At 44.4% G+C, this 22018-nt stretch overlaps 1 protein-coding gene across 1 annotated transcript in view; it reads right to left on the bottom strand.

Moving 5' to 3' along the window:
* Positions 1 to 240: 240 nt before the first annotated feature.
* Positions 241 to 22018, bottom strand: part of LOC116984419 (mucin-6-like) — a 126043-nt gene continuing 104265 nt past the window's right edge. The window contains exons 24-33 of the mRNA XM_033038571.1: positions 21262 to 21371; positions 21016 to 21167; positions 16590 to 16731; positions 16376 to 16486; positions 11463 to 11648; positions 9364 to 9603; positions 7150 to 7306; positions 1156 to 1296; positions 401 to 463; positions 241 to 269 (exon numbers count right to left, since the gene is read on the bottom strand). Of these exons, the coding sequence (XP_032894462.1) occupies positions 241 to 269; positions 401 to 463; positions 1156 to 1296; positions 7150 to 7306; positions 9364 to 9603; positions 11463 to 11648; positions 16376 to 16486; positions 16590 to 16731; positions 21016 to 21167; positions 21262 to 21371 (1331 nt within the window). The remainder of the gene's footprint in view (positions 270 to 400; positions 464 to 1155; positions 1297 to 7149; positions 7307 to 9363; positions 9604 to 11462; positions 11649 to 16375; positions 16487 to 16589; positions 16732 to 21015; positions 21168 to 21261; positions 21372 to 22018) is intronic.

The following is a 22018-nucleotide window of genomic DNA, read 5'->3' as shown; positions in this document are numbered from 1 at the left end:
CCTTCACTGGAAGCTCATTCCACACAGCTACCACTCTCTGAGTAAAGAAGTTCCCCCTCATGTTACCCCTAAACTTCAGTCCCTTAATTCTCAAGTCATGTCCCCTTGTTTGAATCTTCCCTACTCTCAGTGCGAAAAGCTTTTCCACGTCAACTCTGTCTATCCCTCTCGTTTTCTAGGTTGTTTCTTTGAGAGATGCTGAGAGTGATCAGAAGTTACAATCCTCCGAGCAATCTTGTGTTAAACCAGGAACACGTACAGTAGGTCAACTGGAAAACACAAACTAGTCAAAGTCACAAGAGAAATAATCAAATTGGGGAGGGGGGTTCCCATTCTTCTGCCAGTTTGAATCTGCTCTGAGGTATCCCAGGTTATGTTTGTACAGAAATCTGTCACTTACCACACAAAACACACGACTGTACTTTGCTGTCGTAGTATTCATTCACAGGACACGTGTAGCAACCTGTCGAGACAAGGATTCAGTGCAATTCCAAGCACTTAATAGTAGACTGTAATAGACAGCCACCTGACAATACAGGTGGAGAATGCAGATGGGAACCAACTCTTTATCATCCCAACACCATTCAGTGGCGTACAGTATCCAGTCTCAGCTGAATCCTGAATAACTGACACAAGAAATGCTGGAAGAACTCAGTCTGCTGAGCAACATCTGTGGAAAGAGAAACGTTTTGGGTCCGGGACCCTTCCCCAGAACTGGGGAATTAGTGGAGGAGCTTATAGTTTCCAAAGCAAAGCTAGTGGAGGAGCGACAAAAGATGAGACAGATAGAGATGGGTTAAGGCAGAGCAGTTGATAAGGATCATGAGGACTGGCTTTTCATGCAATCTTTCACAGAAACAAAGCGAGTTAAGGATGACGATGGAAGAGGAGTGTACCTGAAGTTGGAGAATTCAATGCTCATTCCAGCAGGTTGCAGTGACCAGTCGGAAGATAAGATGTTGATAAGTTCATAAGTGATAGGAGTAGAATTAGGCCATTCAGACGACCCTGCTCTGCAATCTGTCCCTTGCCATAGCCCAGGTCCTACGATCAGAATGAGTACTGCAGGAACTGGATCAATGCTTCTGATTAAACAGCAGAGTGAATCAACTATGGACCCCAGATCAGAACTAGTTATCCAGTTAAACCTCTTACCTTCCATGTTGTTTTTTGGGAAGTCCCACAGACTGTTAGGACACATACAAGCCTGGTAACGGCTTGGATGGCCACCATTCTCCGTCAACTCCGAGTTGTTATTTTTTAGTGAATGGGTGTTATAGTATTCGCAGTAGGCAGCTGAAAGAAATTGACAGGTATCACACACTCAACTGCAGAATCCCACCGACCCAAGACCACTGACTGTGTAGCTCTCAGCTCTGTCCCTGGCCACGGGTACCTGGTAATGCTGAGGAAGGCTCTGGGTGACTGATGTGCTAAAAAAACAGCATCTCTCGAGGCAGCGAAGGTGGCAGAATTTGACAAATATCTCTCCAGTAATTTCCCACCATTTTCTTACTTTCTTAAATGGGGAATGTGTGGAGCAGAGAGACCCTGGGGCTGCAAGTGCATAGGAGGGAACAATGGGGATATATTTCCATAAAAGTGGGGACACAGGTTGACAGGCGGGGTCAAAGAAAGAGGGTTCACGCCCTGTTTCCAACAATATTTCCCCCACTGGCTGAACAACTAATATTGCGTGTGGACTTGAGAAATAAGAAGGTAGACAGGCTGAAGAAGGCAATGGGCATGCTTGCCTTCAATAATCCATATGTTGAGTACTGTAGTTGGGATGTGATGTTACAAGATGCCGGTAAGATCATATTTGGAGTAGAGTTGACGATTGTGGTTGTACTGCTTTAAAGGGGATTTCATTAAACTGCAAAGGATGTTACTGGATCTAGAGGGCTTGAGTTATCAGTAGAGAATGGATAGGCTTGGACTTTTTCCCCTGGAGCGCTGGAGACTGAGGAGAGACCTTATAGAGGTTTCTAAAATCATGGGGAGCAATTTTAAATTATATTGCCGCAGTCTTTCATCAGGATAGGGGAATCTAAAAGTAAAGGGCATACGTTTCAGGTGGGAGAGGAGAGATTTAAAGGGGACCTGAGGGGAAACTTTTTCACACTGAGGATGGTGGATTCATGAAACAAGCTGACGGATGAAGTGATAGAATCGGGTACAGTAACTGCTTCAAAGACACTTGGACACGTATATAGATAGGAGAGCTTTGGAAGGATATGAGCCAAACACAGACAAGTGTGACCAGCTTGGTTAGGTAAAACGCAAAGCAGCTAAAGTGGACTGGAAGGTAGACTACAGTACCAGACATTTAAAGATATATTTCACAATCTTCAGCAAATTCATACTTTATTGAGAAATAAAGATTACCAACAAGGATGATCTAGCTGGTACAAATGAAGGTTGTTCAAGATGGAATAAAATTGCAAGAAAGGCAAGGATTAGTGGAAGGCCAGACGATTGGCCAAAAATAGGCCAAATGCAGGTAAACAAGACTAGCTCCAGAGGCACCTTGGCTGGCATGATTGAGTTGGGTCGAAGGGCAGCAAGTGTGGAAGGAATGGACAGGTGATGTTTCCGTTCAGACTGAGTGAGATACGTTGTGGATACATTCAGTGATTTCAGAGAGCCATGACTTTTCCTGTATTTGCCAGAACTGGTTAGTTGTATTGTCGGCTCATAACACCTGTAACACAAAACTCTGCTCTATTCTCCACAGATGCTGCTTGACCTGTTGTGTATTTTCCGTACTCTCTTTTATTTCAGATTCCCAAACTTTTGTTTCTATTACTGCTCTAATTGTAAGAAACAAATTCCATTACATGTCCGGGACAACTGCGATCTCCATCTATCATAGACTGTTCTCTCCAAACCTCCAAAACTTCAAATCCATTTAGTTAGACACAAAATGCTGGAGTAACTCCGCGGGACAAGCAACATCTCTGGAGGAAAGAATGGGTGACGTTTCGGGTCGAGACCCTCTTCAGACAAATCCATTTGTTTTCTTGCAGTTCCAACTGCTGATGGAAGGTCATCAACCTGAACTGTTGACTGTTTTTCTCTTACCAGATGCTGCCTGTCCTGATGAGAGTTTCAAGCACTGGTTTTGTTTCAGTTTCGACTGGTACCTTTTTTCTGATGTTAGTGATGGCTTTAAGCTCTCTCCTTTTTGCCCTAATATGGGTTTGTTTCTGCCATAAAGGCATATTAAATATATGGTTTCAGCACTTCACGGTCATAGAGCCTTGGAGTTATACAGTAACAGGCCCTTTAGTTCAACTCGATCATGACAAACGAGGTGACTTCTGGAACTAATTCTGTTTACCTTGATTTGCCTTTTCTTGCAATTTGACACTATCTTGACCCTTATTCTTTATTTCTCCACGAAATATGAATTTCCTGTAAATTGTGAAATAAATCTTGAAATGTTGGCTACTATAATCTACCTTCCAGTCCATTTTAGCCAAATCTGCCTTCACACTTCTGTGACTGCATTTGTCCAAGTTCAGTTCAGGCCCACACTTCTCACTTGCAAACTGTGTGTGAAGTTCCATTATGTTATGGTCACTCTTGCTGTAACATCCATCACAAGTCCATAAATCAGTCCTGCTTTGTTATTCTAGGCCAGGCCTAAATCACTCCCCTCCCTGGTTGCCTCCACAACGTTTTGATCTAAGAATCTCTCTGAATATATCCTATGAACGTACCCTTGAGGACTTTTCTCCAATTTTGTTTGTGCTATCCAAAGGCCCACATGATTATTCATTTATCTTTCTCACAAGCCTGATTATTTATTGAACTCTGCCCAACAGCATTGCTGTTAGAACGGCACAGGGGTGGCATGGTGGTACAGTTGCTCCCTCACTGTCCATCTTCAAAGCCAGTGTTAAAACACATTTATACTCCCTGGCTTTTGACCATGCATGAGACTTTGCTCCTGTTTTTAGTGTTTTTAATATTTCTTTATTTTGAATATCTTTACTTACTCCATCTTTTAATTGTTATTATTGGTGTGTATTAACTTTTTTGTCAATGATTAGTGATGTACAGCACTTTGTTGCAACTATGATTGTTTTTAAAGTGCTCTATAAATAAAATTATTATTATTATTATTATTACAGTGTCAGAGACCTGGCTTCGATCCTGACTACAGGTGTAGGAAGGAACTGCAGATGCTGGTTTAAACCGAAGATAAACACAAAAGCCTGGAGTAAGTCAGCAGGTCAGACAGGCATCTCTGGAGAAAAGGAATAGGTGATGTTTCGGGCCGAGACCCTTCTTCAGACTGAGAGTCAAGGGGAAGAGGAATGAGAGATATAGATGGTGATGCAGAGATGTAAAGAACAGCTCCACCCCCTCTCCTTTCCCTCATTCATATTCTCTCTCTCTCTCTATCTCTCTATCTTTTTTTTTCTCTCTCTATATCAATCTCTCTCTGTCTCTATCTGTCTGTCTGACAGTCTCTCTCTCAATCTCTCTCACTTTCTCAGAGTCTCTCTCTCTCTCTGTCCCATATAGTCCAATCCAACTCATAGTATCTTTAAAATGAAATGTCCCAAAATGGTTCCTATCACAATTCTCATAATTGACAATGAGCCATGTATCAGGGCAGATGCTTTACACCTTAGTCAAATGAAGAGTTTCTACGGAATATTTTAAATGAGGAAATAAAGATATAGTTGGAAATGTTAGGGAATTCAAGAGTTTTAGATTTGGCCACACAGAGGAATGACTAGAATAAGAGCTACTCAAAGGCAGAAATGGAAGCGTGAACTCTACAGGTTATAACTGAAGGATACAAAGTGCAATGAGACTGCAGAGACTTAACAAACAAGGTTGAGTATTTTACTGGAGTGTGAATGCAGGAGAACAAGCACAGGGCTGATGCTTAAATAATGCTTAAGGCAGGGCTAGATGAATTCTGATGATCTAATGTTTACAGGTGAGAGGTGACCTGGGATTACCCTGGCCTAACCAAGCCTACAGCCAACTAAATTATGGATGATAGGTCATGTGGCACTGGAATTGAGGCAGAATAGAGTGTGGCCATGCTTCAGGGAGGTATGGGTAGTCTTGGTGATGACATAGGTCCATGACTCAAGGCACATTTGGGTGAAAGAAGACAAGCTAAAAAGTCTAGAGGAATTACTGTCTAAAACCATCGATTGATAACACTGGAGAAACCTTTGGAGTGACAACTTTTCCCACAGCTGAAGCAAATGCTGACAGGGAATGTAATGATTAATTTAGACAGAGCAATGAGAGAATTTCCTTCGGTTTCAGATAGTCCAGATACAGTCCCTTGGCCCAAATTGTTCATACTGAAAAAGATGCCCCATCTACCTGTCCAAATGTCTTTTAAATGTTGTTATGGTACTTGTCTCAACTACCTCGAATGGCAGCTCGTTCCATAAACACACCACCCTCTGTATGGAAAAAGTTGCTCCTCAGTTTCCTGCTACATTTTTCCCCACTCACCTTAAGCCTGGTTCTCTGGTTCTTGTTTCACTACTCTGGGTAAATGTTTTTGTGCCTTCACCCTATCTATTCCACTCAGCCTCCTGAGCTCCAAGAAATAAAGTCCTTGCCTGCCCAACCTCTTCCTACCATTCCGGGCCCCAAGTCATGGCAAAATCCTTGTAAATCTTCTCTGCACTTTTTTCAGCTTAATGGCATCCTTCCCATAGCAGGGTAACCAAAACTAAACATAATACTCCAATGTGTTGAACAGAGAAATGTGATGTGTTGCATTTTGGGAAGTCTAACATGGGCAGGACCTACACAGTGAACGGTAGGGCTCTGGGAAGTGTTGTAGAGCAGAGGGATCTAGTAAAGCAAATGCATGGTTCCTTGAAGGTGGAGCCGCAGGTAGATTGGGTGGTCAAAAAGGTTTTAGCCACATTTGCCTTCATCAGACAGAGTATTGAGTATAGAAGTTGGGAGGTCATGTTGCAGTTGTATAAGACATTAGTGAGGCCACATTTAGAGTATTGTGTTCAGTTCTGGGCACCATGTTATAGGAAAGATATTTTCTAGCTGGAAAGCGTACAGAGAAGATTTACGAGAAGATTACGAGGATGTTTCCAGGACTAGAAGGTCTGAGTTATATAGGAGAGTTGAAACATAGAAAAATAGGTGCAGGAGTAGGCCATTTGGCCCTTCGAGCCAGCACCACCATTCAATGTGATCATGTCTGATCATCTAAAGTCAGGACCCTGTTCCAGCTTTTTCCTCATATCCCTAGATTCCTTTAGCCCAAAGAGCTAAATCTCTCTTGAAAACATTGAATAGAAATTGAACCCTCTCTTGAAAACATAGAGACTCTATTCCTTGGAGCACAGGAGGATGAGGGGTGATCTTATAGAGGTGTATAAAATCATGAGAGAAATAGATCAGGTAGATGCAGAGTCTCTTGCCCAGAGTAGGTGAATCGAGAACCATAGGATATAGGTTTGTGAAGGGGAAAAGATTTAATAGGAGTTCTATGGGGTAACGTTTTCATATAAACGGTGGTGGGGTATGGAACAAGCTGCCAGAGGAGGTAGTTGTGGCATGGACTATCCCAACGTTTACACGTACAGGATAGGACAGGTTTGGAGGAATGTGGGCTAAATGTGGGCAGGTGGGTCTAGTGTAGCTAGGACGTGTTGGCAAGTTGGGCCGAAGGGCCTGTTTCCACATTGTATTACTTTATGACGCTGTGACTCTATAATAGTCCCAACTTCTCTACTCAATATCCTAACTGCTGAAGGCCAATGCACTGACCGCTCTCTTGACCAACCTATCTAGCTGTGTCGTCACTTTCAGAGAACTATGGAGCTGCACTCCTGGTCTACATATAAACAAGTGCAGAGAAGAACCAAATTTTGCAGAGTTGTTGAAAGGTTTGAAATAATCATTGTACTTGAAGGGGAAGATATTTAGAGATCTGGGCGGAGGGAAATTGGATTGATTTAGCAAAGAAAGGAGGGAAGGTCAGGTTTTCTTCCACATTCATGACTGGACATGCTGAGAGAATAGGGCAACAACACAGTCAATGGCGATAACTTGAGTAAATCCCAGCATTATTTTTTTAATTACTAAGTTAAGAGCAAATTTTTAAATTATTTAACTAATTCAAGAATAACTCACAACATAAGTCAGGGGTTCTCCAGTTGATACAGACACCAGCATCCAAACAGGCTTTAGCGTAGACTGCAATGGCTCCACAAAGGCATTCGCAGTCTCCGAAAATATCACACCCGCATGTCGTCTGTACACAGCTTTCATAATAGGGAACTCGATAAACCTAACGGAAGAAAGAGAGGAGAAAGCTACAACTGTAGTCCGTGAAGAACCCTGAATGTGGTGTCCAGTTTTTTACCATTCAATCAGATTTCACCTTCAACTATCACAAGCTGCTCTGGTGGCACACGGTGTTATTTTACGATTTTGACTACAAAACCTTGAAATCACTGCAATGGGAAACGATAAAAGACCGGTCTCACAATGAAATTCAGAATTAGGCCAAAAAGCCCAGTAAGTGAGCTTGTTACAATCTATTGGGAACACATTAGTTACATCCATTCCATGAGTTGAGGTGAAATGTCTGCTGCATTGATGTGGAATATCAATATCTAGAAGCAGCACGTTGAGGGTTGCAGTTAGTTAAATGCAGGCACCAACTACTGATTAGGAGTCTGATGAGGACAAAAGGGATAAGTTGCAATAAAATGGACAGGATCAGTCTGCAGAAGAATGGTGTGCCTCTGCCCCATCCTGGATGGTGCCTTTACCCAAGAGTTGATGTCTACACCAGAAAGGATTTGCCTGTCATCTCCTTCCCTCTCATTCTGTGGAATCGGAGGGTTTTGGGCAAGCTTTGCTCATTGGAGTGCACTTTGACACTTGTGGGCATGTCCACAGACCCACCGAGGGATAGTCTGGCTGACACTGTAGTGCAGAGGGAATGCAGCACTGCTGGGGATGTTACGGTCCAAAGCAATGGATAAAAAGGCAGAGTGCTGTTCCCTTTCACAAACTGACTCCTGGAAATGTCCCAGAACAAATTGATTAGCTGAATACTAAATCTAATCAATATCTGCACCTTAAAGATCAGATCTTCCAGTTATCAATCTGAGACCCATTGGAATTATTTGCCCCCTGGATGAACTGCACAGCCCCCAACATTGCCCTAAATATAAACACCGAGATGTCTCTGTTTGTCATCACCATATTTGCATGTGCTGGCCACAATTGGTGTGTAAATTTTGTGAGGGTGAAAAATGTGTGTGGACCCAGTATTTCTGTCCTTGGACCCAACCTAGAGCTCAGAAAGCTCAGGAGATCTCCCTGAGGAAAAGATATTGCAGATCCAATGATATCCAAATTTGAGCAAATGGGAGAATAACATTGTCCGCTCTCTTCCTCAATTCCCTTCATCCTAATCCAGGTGAATGCTGCACAGAGCCAATGCTGACAAAAGTAGCCAACTGTTTTAGAACCAGTCAGATGCAATCCTTAACCTTTTCTGCACCATGGCCATTACAACTTAGGTGATGCAGGCTGTGATACAACAGCATCTGCAACACGGTGGTGCAACGGTAGAGTTGCTGCCTAACAGCACCAGAGACCCGGGTACGATCCTGACTGTGGGTACTGTCTGTGTGGAGTTTGTACACTCTCCCTGTGACCGCGTGGGTTTTCTCCCAGGAGCTCTGGTTTCCTCTTACACTCCAAAGACGTACAAATTTTAGGTTAATCTGCTTCGGTAAAAATGGTAAATTGTCCCTTGTGTGTAGGATAGTGTGACTGTACGGGGTGATTGCTGGTCAGCACGGACTCAGTGGGCGAAAGGCCTGTTTCCGTGCTGTATGCCTAAACTAACACTAAGCACCGATAGCGATGTAATGGCTTTCACTTCAAGCGGACAGTTCAAAACCTTCATCCCCACTTCTAATGGGTTTGATGCAATGGATATTTTTAAGGCAGAGATAGATAGATTTTTGAATAGTATGGGCATTAGGGGTTATGGGGAGAAGGCAGTAGAATGGGGTTAGGAGAGATAGATCAGCCATGATTGAATGGTGGTGTAGACTTGATAGGCGGAAAGGCCTAATTCTGCTCCTATCATTTATGACCTTATGATGCAATCTTTTCAAATCCCACTCCATATTTTCAGAGCATGAACATACATTTTAATACATTCGCTCAATGCTTACTCTGCCAGGGACATTATTTATTTTCTACTTCACCATGTGAAACCTCTGCAGAGAGACCGTCGTATCCCATTGACTGGCATAATATACATTTTGAGCATATTTTCAACCGTTTATCTGCTTAGCATCAGCACTGAGAGGCACTCACCAGATTGTGGCATGTCTTGAAGATGTCACTGTGAATTATTTGGCACTGCTGTTCTGCCCAGGACAGACGATACGGGTTCAAATCACATGGATGTAGAACTTCAGTCACGTCTTGACATAGTGGCTCTTCCTTCCAAGTGTTTGCAAACTCAAGTGCATTGGAGGCTAAATATTGGCTCCGCGTTATAAAATCATCACCTATGTCCCCGTTGAAGTTACCGCAGAGTCCGCACAGCGAAAGCTGAGAAGTGCAAGAGAATTACCACTTAGGTGAGCATGGGCAGTTTACAATGTCAGGGCACATATCAAGATAATGGACACATCAGGCTGTTCAGATCATTTGGAAACATTTCGGTACATAAATGAAACCCATTCTGGTTTAAGGTAAATTGCGGTTAACTAACTAAAAGACTACTATCTAATTAAACATTATCTAATGGAGTCTCACAAGCAAACAGTCTGAAGAAGGGTCCTGACGTGAAACGTAATTAGAGGACATTTCTGGTCACGTACTGACTGTCAGACAGACGGTGGGCGGCTGGAGAGAGATTGGTCAAGCTGGGGCAAAACTGGATGTTGCTCCACCTGTGGATAGATGTGTGTTCTAGATGTTTTGGGAGCACTAGACATAAAAGTGCAGACAGTTGGATCTTAGAAAGAGCACCAAAGCCTCTACTTCCTGAGAAGGCTTAGGAAGATTGGCGGGTCCCCAACAACCCTCACCAACTTCTACAGATGCGCTGAAGAAAGCATTTTATCGGGATGCATCACAGCCTGGTTTGGGGACAGCTCCTTCCAGGACCACAAGAAATTGCAACAAATTGTGGACGCAGCCCAGACCAACCTCCCTTCCATTGACTCCATTTATACCACACACTGCCTTGGCTAGGCCAGCAGCATAATCAAGGACAAGTCGCACCCTGGCCATTCCCTCTTCTCCCCTCTCCCATCAGGTATAGAAGTGTGGAAACGCACACCTCCAGATTCAGGGACAGTTTCTTCCCAGCTGTTATCAAGCAACTGAACCATCCTACCACAACCAGAGAGCAGTCCTGAACTACTATCTACCTCATCAAGGACCATTGGACTATCTTTGATCGGACTTTACAGGCATTACCTTGCACTAAAGGTTATTCTTTTATCATGTATCTGTACACTGTGAATGGCTTGATTGTAATCATGTATTGTCTTTCCACTGACTATTTAGCATGCAACAAAAGCTTTCACTTTACACATGGCAATAAACTAAAACTGAAATACATGATTACAATTGAGTCATCCACAGTGTACAGATACATGATTAAGGCAATAACGTGAATAACGTTTAGTGCAAGATAAAGTCCAGTAAAGTCCGATCAAAGATAGACCGACGGTCTCCAATGAGGTAGATAGTAGCTCAGGACTGCTCTCCAGTTGTTAGTACTTCCGTCTGCCCCTCATTCTTTGCCTGTGTTGACAGTATTCACTTCCAGCTATAAATGATATAAACGTGCAGAAGCTGGGGTCAGAGCAGAAGAACAAGTATTTTCTTAGTTCAGTGCTGTGGACTCCTCCTGTCCTGCAACTAAAATATAAAATATCAATAATCAGAACGTCCTCAGTACATTGAAACAGTCAACGTTTCAGGCACTATTCACAACCTGTTCGTACCATGCATTGTAAATGGCTTGTCCCACTTTACCGAGTTATTCACGAATTCTCCCGAGTTTTCAAACTTGCAGAATGTTCGTAACAAGTCCGTAGGAGTCCGTGGATATATCGTAGCGGCTCGTTATGCCAGCCGTAGGATACTTGGGGCTATTTTTTTACTTGTGGACATTTTTCATCAGGCTGGTAAAAAACGTCCCGACTTACCTGATGCCCCGACTACCTACGGCTGGCATAACGAGCCGCTACGATATATCCACGGACACCTACGGACTCGTTACGAACATTCTGCGAGTTTGAAAACTTGGGAGAATTCGTGAATAACTCGGGAAAGTGGGACAGGCCCTTAAGGCAATATATTCCACCAACCACAGCTGTTGTGTTCGAACACTGATTCAGACTCATAGCCAGATGAACAACCGAAGAAATGACCAGGAGGCATCCCTAGTTTACCTGCTGCATCCTGGTGAAACGGATGAACGTATTTGTGTTCTTGTTCCACAATAGTTGCAGAAGGTGACCACCAGGGAGCACACACTCAAAGGACAGGTACAGTGGGTTGATGTGGATGCGAAACCTATCAGCTGCTGCTTCCGGCGTTACCGTGTAGGTTCCATCTGCCATTTCTATCAGAACATCCTGGAACAAAGCAGGTGGTATTGGTATGGGTTTAGTATCGTCACATGCACCGAGGTACAGTAAAAAAACTTTGTGTGGGCTGCTATCCAGGCAGATCACACCATGCATGAGTACAACAGGTAGTGGAAGAAAAAAATGGAAAGTGTGTAGAATTTAGTGTTAAAGCTACAGAGAAGGTGCAGGCTAACAAAATGTTAGATTAGATTAGATTATATACTCTTATTGTCACGTGTGACAAGTGAGATGCTCTGAGTCATCATGTAAAGGGCGCTGACAGTTACAAGTACCCCTTTTTTTTTTACCCCAATGATCCGCCCTCCCCCTTAAGTTCTCATCGCCAACCCCCCGCACCTAGCCCCTTGTCGTACTCAACGGCCCCGCCACACCGGGTCCCCCCCTTTTGTTTTCTACAGACCTCCGCTCTGGGCCCCCCCCGTTCAAGGGCTGCAACAAGTTTGTTGGGAGATCAGAAACATCCTGACATCAGAGACATCCTGAGTTAATGAGAAGGTAGACAAAAATGTTGGAGGAACTCACCGGGTGAGGCAGCATCTTTGGAGAGAAGGAATAGGCGACGTTTCGGGTCGTGACCCTTCTTCTGACAGTTGTCGGGGGGGCGGGAAAAAGAAAGGAAGAGGCGGAGACAGTAGGCTTGTGGGAGAGCTGGGAAGGGAGAGGGGAAGGAGGGCAAGGACTATCTAAAATTAGAGAAGTCAATGTTCAGACCGCTGGGGTGTAAACTACCCAAGCAAAATATGAGGTGTTGTTCCTCCAATTTGCGCTGGGCCTCACTCTGGCAATGGAGGCGGCCTAGGACATAGAAACATAGAAAATAGGTGCAGGAGTAGGCCATTTGGCCCTTCGAGCCTGCACCACCATTGAATATGATCATGGCTGATCATTCAACTCAGTATCCTGTACCTGCCTTCTCTCCATACCCCCTGATCCCTTTAGCCACAACGGCCACATCTAACTCCCTCTTAAATATAGCCAATGAACTGGCCTCAACTACTTTCTGTGGCAGAGAATTCCACAGATTCACCACTCTCTGTGTGAAAATGTCGGATTCGGAAATGTCGGATTCGGAATGGGAGGGGGAGTTGAAGTGCTGAGCCACCGGGAGAACAGGTTGGTTAGTGCGAAGTGAGCGGAGGTGTTGTGCGGAGCGATCGCCGAGCCTGCGCTTGGTCTCACCGATGTAGAGAGATTATGAGAGGACTGTTCAAGAGTCTGATAACAGCGGGGAAGAGGTTGTTCATGAATCAGGTGGTACATGCATGATGTCAATCTCTGTGTACATACTGTGTACTATAACACATTTAGCATTATTATTAATTACTATTAGAAGTTTCATGGCAGCCTAATCTGTCATATGCAAATCTCTCTGTCCTCTTTAATCCACTTTGCTTAAAAACAAAGTCAGAGGTTGCAAGAAAGACAGGAAAAAAGAGAGAGAGAGAGAGAGAGAGAGAGAGAGAGAGAGAGAGAGAGAGAGAGAGAGAGCGGAGAGATGAGGATAGAAGAGCTAGAGAGAGAGAGATAGAGCATATCGAAGAGAGAGCTAGCGAGAGATTTCTGATTTATACGCGCTCTCTCCTACTCTCGATATCGCGATCTCTCTTCTCTCTCTCTCTCTCTCTCTCTCTCCTCTCTCTCGATCTCGCTCTCTCCTCCTCGCTCTCTTCTCTTCTCTCTCTCTCTCTCTCTCTCTACTCTCTCTCTCTCTCTCTCTCTCTCTCTCTCTCTCTCTCTCTCTCTCTCTCTTCTCTCTCTCTATCTCTCGCTCTCTCATCTCTCTCTCTCTCTCCCTCTCCCTCTCTCGTTCGCTCTCTCTCGCTCTCTCTCTCGTCTCTCTCTCTGTCTCTCTCTCTCTGCTCTCTCTCTCTCTCTCTCTCTCTCTCTCGCTCCTCGTAGCTTCCGCGCGCCCATCCCCAAATCATTGCAGATAATAAAATCTAAAATAACATTGAGAATTCTGTAGTAATGTGACTAGACTGGAAAGATTGTAAAGAAGATTTACAACAACCGGTAAGGCTCTGGAGAGGAGGAATGAGTGATGTTTCGGGTCGACACCTTCAGACTGAGGGGAGGAGAGAGGGAGACACAGAGATATGGAAGGGTAAGGTGTGAAAAGAGGTGCGAGAGAACAAAGGCAATGGTGATCATGGAAAATGTTGAATGGACATTGGCCAAATGTGGGCAAATAGGGCAAGCTTAGATGGGGCATCTTGGTCTGCATGGACGAGTTGGGCCAAAGGGCCGTTACTGTGCTGAATGATTCTATGACTCCGTGAGATACTCAGGAGGTTACTGCAGCTTCAAGGCAGGAAGAAATGTTAACTCTGGTTGTTTGCTTTTCACCTGGTTAAATTTCCACAACTTGTTTTTTCTTATGAGGGAGAGAGAGAGAGATTGAGCTGGAGAGAGTAAAAGAGACAGGCTCACCATCAAGGGAGAGCTGGATGCAGGAGTTACTCAGGTGAGTGTGAAGTGGTCACTGACCAGCACAGGGGAGCTAGAAAAGTGTGCAGGGAGCGCGTGGGTCGGAGCGGCTGTGAGAGGGTGAAGAGCCAACTATCCCAGTGAGACGGTGAGGGAGAAGGGGACGCTCCATGACCCAGTGAGTGATGGTGACCAGGGAGGGGAAGCTGGAACCCAGCAGAGAGACTGAAGGAGGGAGGTGGCCTGACCCAGCACAGAGAACTGCCAATGACCCGATCCCCACCTCCTGTACTAATGGCACCTCTGCAACTCCTGCAGCAACTGCACACCCTCGCAATGTTGGCAGCTCTCCTGCAGTGACTGCACCTCCCCTGCAGTTACTGCACCTCCCCCACAGTGACTCCGCCTCCCTCATAAGGTCTGTACCACCCCCACAGTAATTTGATTTGATTTAGTTTTTTGAGGGGATAATAAAGATTGATGAGGGTAAGGCAGTGGATGTGGTCTACATGAACTTTCATAAAGCATTTGACAAGGTCCCTCATGGTAGACTGATCCAAACAATCGCATGGGATCTCCAAAATGGGATCTGATCCAAAATTACATTGGTCATAGTGTAAGGGCACTTTTCTGACTGAGTTATGGTGTTCTGCAGGATCAGTGCTAGGACCTATGTTGCTGTGATGTGTTTACGAAAGATTTGGACAAAAATATAGGTGGATGAATTAAAAAGTTTATAAAAGTATATATAATTATGAGGCATAGATATGGCATATAAAATCAGTTTCCCAGGGTAGGAATGTCTAAGACAAGAGGGGATAGGTTTAAGGTGAAAGAGGTAACGTTTAAAAGGGATGTGTGGGGCAGGTTTTTTTACATAGAGTGGTGGGCGCCTGGAACACGCTGTCAGGGTTGGTGGTGAAGGCAGATACAAGAGTGGCATTTAGGGGCATATGGATGTTCAAGGTATGGAGGCGTATAGGTCATGTGCAGACAGATGAGATTAGTTTAGTTTGGTATCATGTTCAGCATAGCTTGTTCTAGGCTTAAGAGTCTTATTCCCCTGCTGCACCTTTCTATGTTCCATGTTCCATGATATGGGAAATGGAAGCATTGTGGAGAGTGAGGAAAGTTGCCAAAGGGTTCAGCAGGATAGATAGCAGTTAGAAATATAGGAAGAGAAACAACTGATGGAGTTTCTCTGCACAAGCGTGAGGTGTTGCACTTTGGGACAAAAAATGTAAGAGGAAAATATACCTTAAATGGCAGGATTCTTAGAAGCATTGACGTAGTGGTGAACCTTGGAGTTCAAGGCCTTTGTTCACCGAAAGTGGTAACACAAGTAGGTATGGTGGTAAAGAATGCATATTGCATGCGTGCCTTCATCAGTCGGGGTGTTGAGTACAAAGGTCATGTTGTCGGTGTATAACTCATTGGTTTGGTGTATTGCGTGCAGGTCTGGTTGCCCCATTGCAGAAACAAGGTGAAGGTTTGGAAAGGGATCAGAAGAAGTTCAACCAATGTTGCCTGGATTGGTCAGCATTAGCTAAGTAAAGTGTCATTGTCAAAAGGAGAGGTTGGAAAAGCTCAGATTGGTGTCATTGGAGGCCGAGGATGACCGGGTAGAGGTATATGGAGTTCTGGGAAGCGTGGATAAGGTGGACATTCTGACAATCCTGCATACCTGCCACCCATCACCTGTTGCCATTATGTACCGAGAGTAGGTTGCCATTAAGGAACCCAAAGCAAATTTTGGTCAATGACGAGGCCTGAGCCAAGGCCCTGTCCCTTCAGCAGTCACATCCAGGCAATGTAGCACAGAATGTGAGCATCCAGAGGAACAGATCCATCACTGAGATTGCCAGCGATAGGGGGTTTGTGGGGTGTGGGGGACTCTGATATAGTACAAACAACGCAAAGGGCAGGAGTAGGCCATTCGCCCCTTGCTACTGTTTTAGGTTTCAATGAGAGCACGGCTGATATTTTACCTCGGCTGTACTTTACTGTACTAACCCTTTGATCCAGCATTTAATTTCCCAATATCCAAAATTTGATCCATCTTTCAACATGTTGTTGACTGAACTGCCCATCTTTGAATATATTACTGACTCAACTCCCCAGCTCTCAATGTGAGAATTTCAAAGACTCACCACCCCTGGATAAAGGACTTCCTTTACATCGAATGGATGTGATGTCTCGCCTACTGTGGGTGTGTTTCTCCAGCTCTTGGCGGTGTAACACTGCTGCCCCATGAGGAATATTATGTTACAACATCACACCTTTACCTCAATGTAGATCTTTATTGCTCTGGAGCAGGTCACACCCGACTGGCCGCAAATAACGTTTTCTGAAACAATCTTAAAGTTTGGATGGGTTTCGTTTGCGCAGCACGAGTCCTGAAAGCCCAAATAACAGAAGTCAGTTAAACCGTTGCAGGCGGCAATGAGTAAATCTGAAATGAAGGTTCACCGATGACCCAGGGGTGGCTGGACCTGTTACCTGAACTAAAGTATATTCGCAGTTGCCGTTGAAGATAAATTTCTTGCCGTCAAAGGTGGTCACGTGGCCCTCTCCGTGAATGACGCAAGTGGCGGGGCAGTGCACGTTTTCGGTACACTTCCATTTTCCAACAAGGCAGATGCTATTGAGGAGGAAGAAGAGCAATCATGAAGCGATCGTGTGGGCCCGCATTGGAAGATCAGCCATGATCATGATGCATAGCAAAGCTGCATGGAAAGGGGCCAGATAGCCCTTGCAGAGGACATTCATCCAGAGGTTTCTCCTGTGTTCATATACAGAGCATAGTATTTTACTTTTTACTTGTTGTTCACTTTCAGCGCCTCTTTCTATTGTTTGGTGGCCAGCGGAAACAAGTGGATGAGAAATCTGCAACAATGACCACGAATAAAGTTTCCCGAAATATGTTGAGGATGAAATCAGGTTTGGAGGATCTCCATAAGCTGTCTAAGATTCTGGCCCAGTGCATCTGGGTTCTGGCACCATGGTGCAGCAGCAGACCTGCCACCTCATAGCACCAGAGACCCGGGTTCAATCCAGACTATGGGTGCTGTCTGTTCAGAGTTTGTATGTTCTCCCTGAGACCGCGTGGATTTTCTCTGGGTGCCCCGCTTTCCTCACGCATTCCATAGACATGCAGGATTGTAGGTTAACTAGCTTATGTAAACTGCCCCAATACAGTAAATATACAATAAATTGTTGGTTATTCTACGTAAACTGGATCATGATAGTTCAAAAATCAAATTACGCGGTGCACTCTTAGTAATGCAAAGTCCATAATGGTCTGATGCTGAGTTAGGGTTGTGGTTAGGGTTGGCAAGGGTGGTTCAGGTCTTGATGTTTGATGGAGAGATGCTGTTATGAACTTGGCAGTAATGGCTCTCAGGCTCCTGCATCTTCTTCCTGATTGTGGCAGTGAGATGAAAGGGTTGCCAGGAGTGTGTTGGTCTTTGGTGTTTTTAGCCAGCTTTGTGAGACAGAAACAAGGATGGTCTGGACCCACAATGTACCACATAATGTCCGCCACACTCTGCAGCCGTCATCCATCTTGAGCCTGAATTATCAAACCTGGCCGTGATTTGACGAGTCAGCTTGCACCCCACCATACACTTGTGGATGTCTGATAGAATATGCGGCAAAATGCTCAAAAGGCACTCAGCATCATCAGAGACCGACACCATCCTGGCCACACACTAATCTCACCCCTTCCATCAGAAATAAGGTCCAGGAGCCTGAAAACTGTAGCATCCAGGTTCAGGAACAGCTTCTTCCCAACAGCCATCAGGCCATTAAACACTACAACCTCCAATAACCTCATAGATTTTCATTGTTATTATTGCACTTATTGTTTTTTTATGTGTACATATGTGTACATGTGTGTGTGTATATATATATGTGTGTGTGTGTGTGTGAGAATGTATGAGTGTGTGTATATATACACACACAAACTGAGCCCTCTTTTCTGATTTATTATATTGTTTCCAGTGTACTATGTTTATATATTCTGTTGTGCTGCTGCAAGTAAGAATGCCATTGTTCTATCTGGGACATATGACAATAAAACACTCTTGACTCATGATTCTCTTCAAACCTCGAATGACATGGAGGTTTTGGTGAGATTTCTTTGTCATTCCCCTTGTCCTTCACAATAGAGCCCATGGCATGTGAGTGTGGGTGAGCAACTGCAGTGCATCTCATTGATGGAACTCTCTGTAGTGACTCTGTGGAGGAGGGAGAGAGTGTTTAGGCTGGTGGGTGGACTGCAGATCAAGTGGGTTCATTTTTCCAAGATGCCGTTGAGTTTATTGATCCAAACAAGCTTGAGAAAGAAACATCACTTTTTTGGAGATGCGTGTAACTGCAGATTGCTGGAATCCTGAGCAAAAAACAAAGTGCTGGAGGAACTCAGCGGCAGGGCAGGCAGCATTGCGGGGGAAATTGATAGATGATGTCTTGGGGTGGTGGCACGAAGGATTAAAGATGGAAAAGTGAGATGGGGGTGGGATAAAGCCAGCCAAGTGATAGGTGGATACAGTTAAGGGGTAGGGCAATTGATAGAAGGGTGGAGTAAGTGACAAAGCTAGGGATGAAAAGGAGGTACAGTGACAAGCTTTTGTTGCGTACTATCCAGTCAGTATCCGGAAAGACAATACACGATTACAATCGAGTGCAAGGTAACTCCAGCAAAGTCCGATCAAGGATAGTCCGAGGGTCACCAATGAGGGTGATAGCAGTTTAGGACTACTCTCTGGTTGTGGTAGGATGGTTAAGTTGCCTGATAACAGCTGGGAAGAAATCGTCCCTGAATCTGGAGGTGTGCGTTTTCACACTTCGATACCTTTTGCCTGATGGTAGAGGGGAGAAGAGGGAGGGGCCAGGGTGCGACTCATCCTTGATTATGCTGCTGGCCTTGCCGATTAGTCGCTCCCCCAGTCCTGCCATTGACCTCTGCTCCAATGCGGCATCTACATCTTCAGCCAGTGCTTCTCCACCTACCTAACTTCCACCAAAGAATGCAATCTCGACTCCCACTGGCATGAGAAGTATAAGATGTGTGTTTGAACAAAAGTCCGTGGTTTTGAGGGCGCGAGCAAAGAAATTCAGTGTAAAGTCTTCCAATGTCAGCCGAGGGGCCCGAGGGAGAGAGAGTGCTGATCATCACCTTCCCCAGGGACAGTTGTTTTGTGCCACATTTGGTGCATGTCTGACATCAGGAGAACATTACAAATCCCTGCTCCCATTTCACCATCAGTACAATTTCATCCTACATTTGTCTCCAGTCAGAAAGCTAACCATTCCTCACCACCTTCTTTCTGTCCTGCACCAGATACCCCCACTGATACAAGATACATTTATTTGTCACATGTACCAATTGGTACAATAACCATATAACCATATAACAATTACAGCACGGAAACAGGCCATCTCGACCCTTCTAGTCCGTGCCGAACACATAATCTCCCCTAGTCCCATATACCTGCGCTCAGACCATAACCCTCCATTCCTTTCCCATCCATATAACTATCCAATTTATTTTTAAATGATAAAAACGAACCTGCCTCCACCACCTTCACTGGAAGCTCATTCCACACCGCTACCACTCTCTGAGTAAAGAAGTTCCCCCTCATGTTACCCCTAAACTTCAGTCCCTTAATTCTCAAGTCATGTCCCCTTGTTTGAAGCTTCCCTACTCTCAGTGGGAAAAGCTTTTCCACGTCAACTCTGTCTATCCCTCTCATCATTTTAAAAACCTCTATCAAGTCCCCCCTTAACCTTCTGCGCTCCAAAGAATAAAGCCCTAACTTGTTCAACCTTTCTCTGTAACTTGTGGTCACCATACAGCCATACAATCATTGCCTTTCAATCCCAGCAGCTTTCACCCTGCTATCAACCTCTGTAAAAATCTTCCTTCAGCCTCTCTGGAGCATGGCGATTGATGGGAAACCTGATCGAGGTATATAAAGTTATATGAGGCTTGGATCGGGAAGACAGTCAGAATCTATTTTTCTGAGGTGGAAATGTCAGAGACTGAAGGGCATAGCTTTTAGGTGAGAGAGGAGGTTTAAAGGAGATGTGCAGGACCATTTTTTTACACAAAAGGTGTTGGTGCCTTGAATGCACCCCAGAGGTGGTGGTGGATGCAGATAAAATAGTGGCATTTAAGTGGCTTTTTGATGGGTACATTGATATGCAGGGAATAGAGGGATGTGGATTACTTGCAGGCTGAGGAGATTAGTTTAACTTGGCACCATGTTCGGCACAGACATTGTGGGCTGAAGGGCCTGTTCCTGTGCTGTTCTGTTCTATGTTAATTGTTCTATGTAAATGTCTTATTTCTATCAAATAGCCTTGGAAAGACCACATTCAGAAGAGCATGCTCATCAAATCTCTTCATTATTTCAACAAAAACAAAATACAATTGGTTCTTAGACTTGCCTATAACAGATGTGTCTCGTTTTCATTAATTAGTCCACAAATTTCCAAAAACAAATTTTTGATTTTGTCCCGTTTAACTTCTTGCATTCTACTGCCCATTGGTCTAACAGGAATATTGCGTTTACAACCTTCCAATTTCTGGCAACACTTTAATCCCGAGGATGACTGGAGAAAAAGTATTAAATTAATGTTCAGTATTTTCTTTGGTCGCATAGTTCTATGACTATCATTGTTCCTGGCAAACCAGGGAGGCAAAATGGCATTGGGTCAAACAATGAATCTAACTGGTAGCTCTATGCTATGCAGGTGACACTGGAGATACTCAGCAGGTCAGGCTACCTGAGCAATAACCTTCCATGTGAACTTAGAGCAGACTCTGGACATCACAAAAATTGTCATTTTAGCTTAAAAATAGATTTCCCATTTGCAGAATCTACACCACGGTTCACCAGTTGAATGTCTGGCTTCTTACCATTCCTCACAGTCTCTCATCATCTTCTCTCCTGTTAGATAGATCTGGTCACTGAATTTGCATGGACACTCTTCCGGTAAGATGCAGCTTTCATTGTAATCCAAGACCATTCCCTCTGGACATATGCAGCCAGAGACACAGGTTGAGGGTGCCTGTGGACGCAGATAAAAGATTTGTCACTTAATTGCCAAAAAGCATTGGCTCGGCAATTGAGAGAATGGAGACGTCGCAGCGTTCCCTACTCACACAGGAGATTTGTGTGGCGATCATTTGGCAGGTTGGGGCGCAGGTTGTCCCGTACTGGCCCCGTGACCCATGTGCACAGCTGAAGTAAAGCTTGGGAGGCTGACATGCTCCTGGAACGAAAGAAATCCTGATCAGTGTGAGTTGACGCATTCTGCGGTTCTCCTAAGGGTAGAATATCCACCATGAATGGTTGTGTTCTAGGATATACCCAGCAAGAAAGGCACATTGGACAATGCCCAAAGATTGTTATGGTGATGATGAAGACATACAGGATGCTTGTCTTCACTGGCTGACTCAGGAGGACATGGTACAACTTTATCTTATGTTGAAAATAGACACAAAAAATTGGAGTAACTCAGCAGGTCAGACAGCAAGTCTGGAGAAATGGAATAGGTGATGTTTCAGGTCTTCAGACTGAGAGTCAGGAGAAATGGAAACGAGATATATAGACAGTGATGTAGAGAGATATAGAAGAAATGAATGAAAGATATGCAAAAAAGAAATGATGATAAAGGAAACACGCCATTGTTAGCAGTGGAGTAGACAAAATATTTAAGAAGAAACTGCAGATGCTGGAAAATTGAAGGTAGACAAAAATGCTGGAGAAACTCAGCAGTTGAGGCAGCATCTATGGAGCGAAGGAAATAGGCAACATTTCGGATCGAAACGTTGCCTATTTCCTTCGCTCCATAGATGCTGCCTCACCTGCTGAGTTCCTCCAGCATTTTTGTCTACCCACGCCATTGTTAGCAGTGGC

This window comes from Amblyraja radiata, chromosome 20 (assembly GCF_010909765.2).
Source record: "Amblyraja radiata isolate CabotCenter1 chromosome 20, sAmbRad1.1.pri, whole genome shotgun sequence".
Lineage (NCBI taxonomy): Eukaryota > Metazoa > Chordata > Chondrichthyes > Rajiformes > Rajidae > Amblyraja > Amblyraja radiata.
This window is presented reverse-complemented; position numbering and strand designations above follow the sequence as displayed.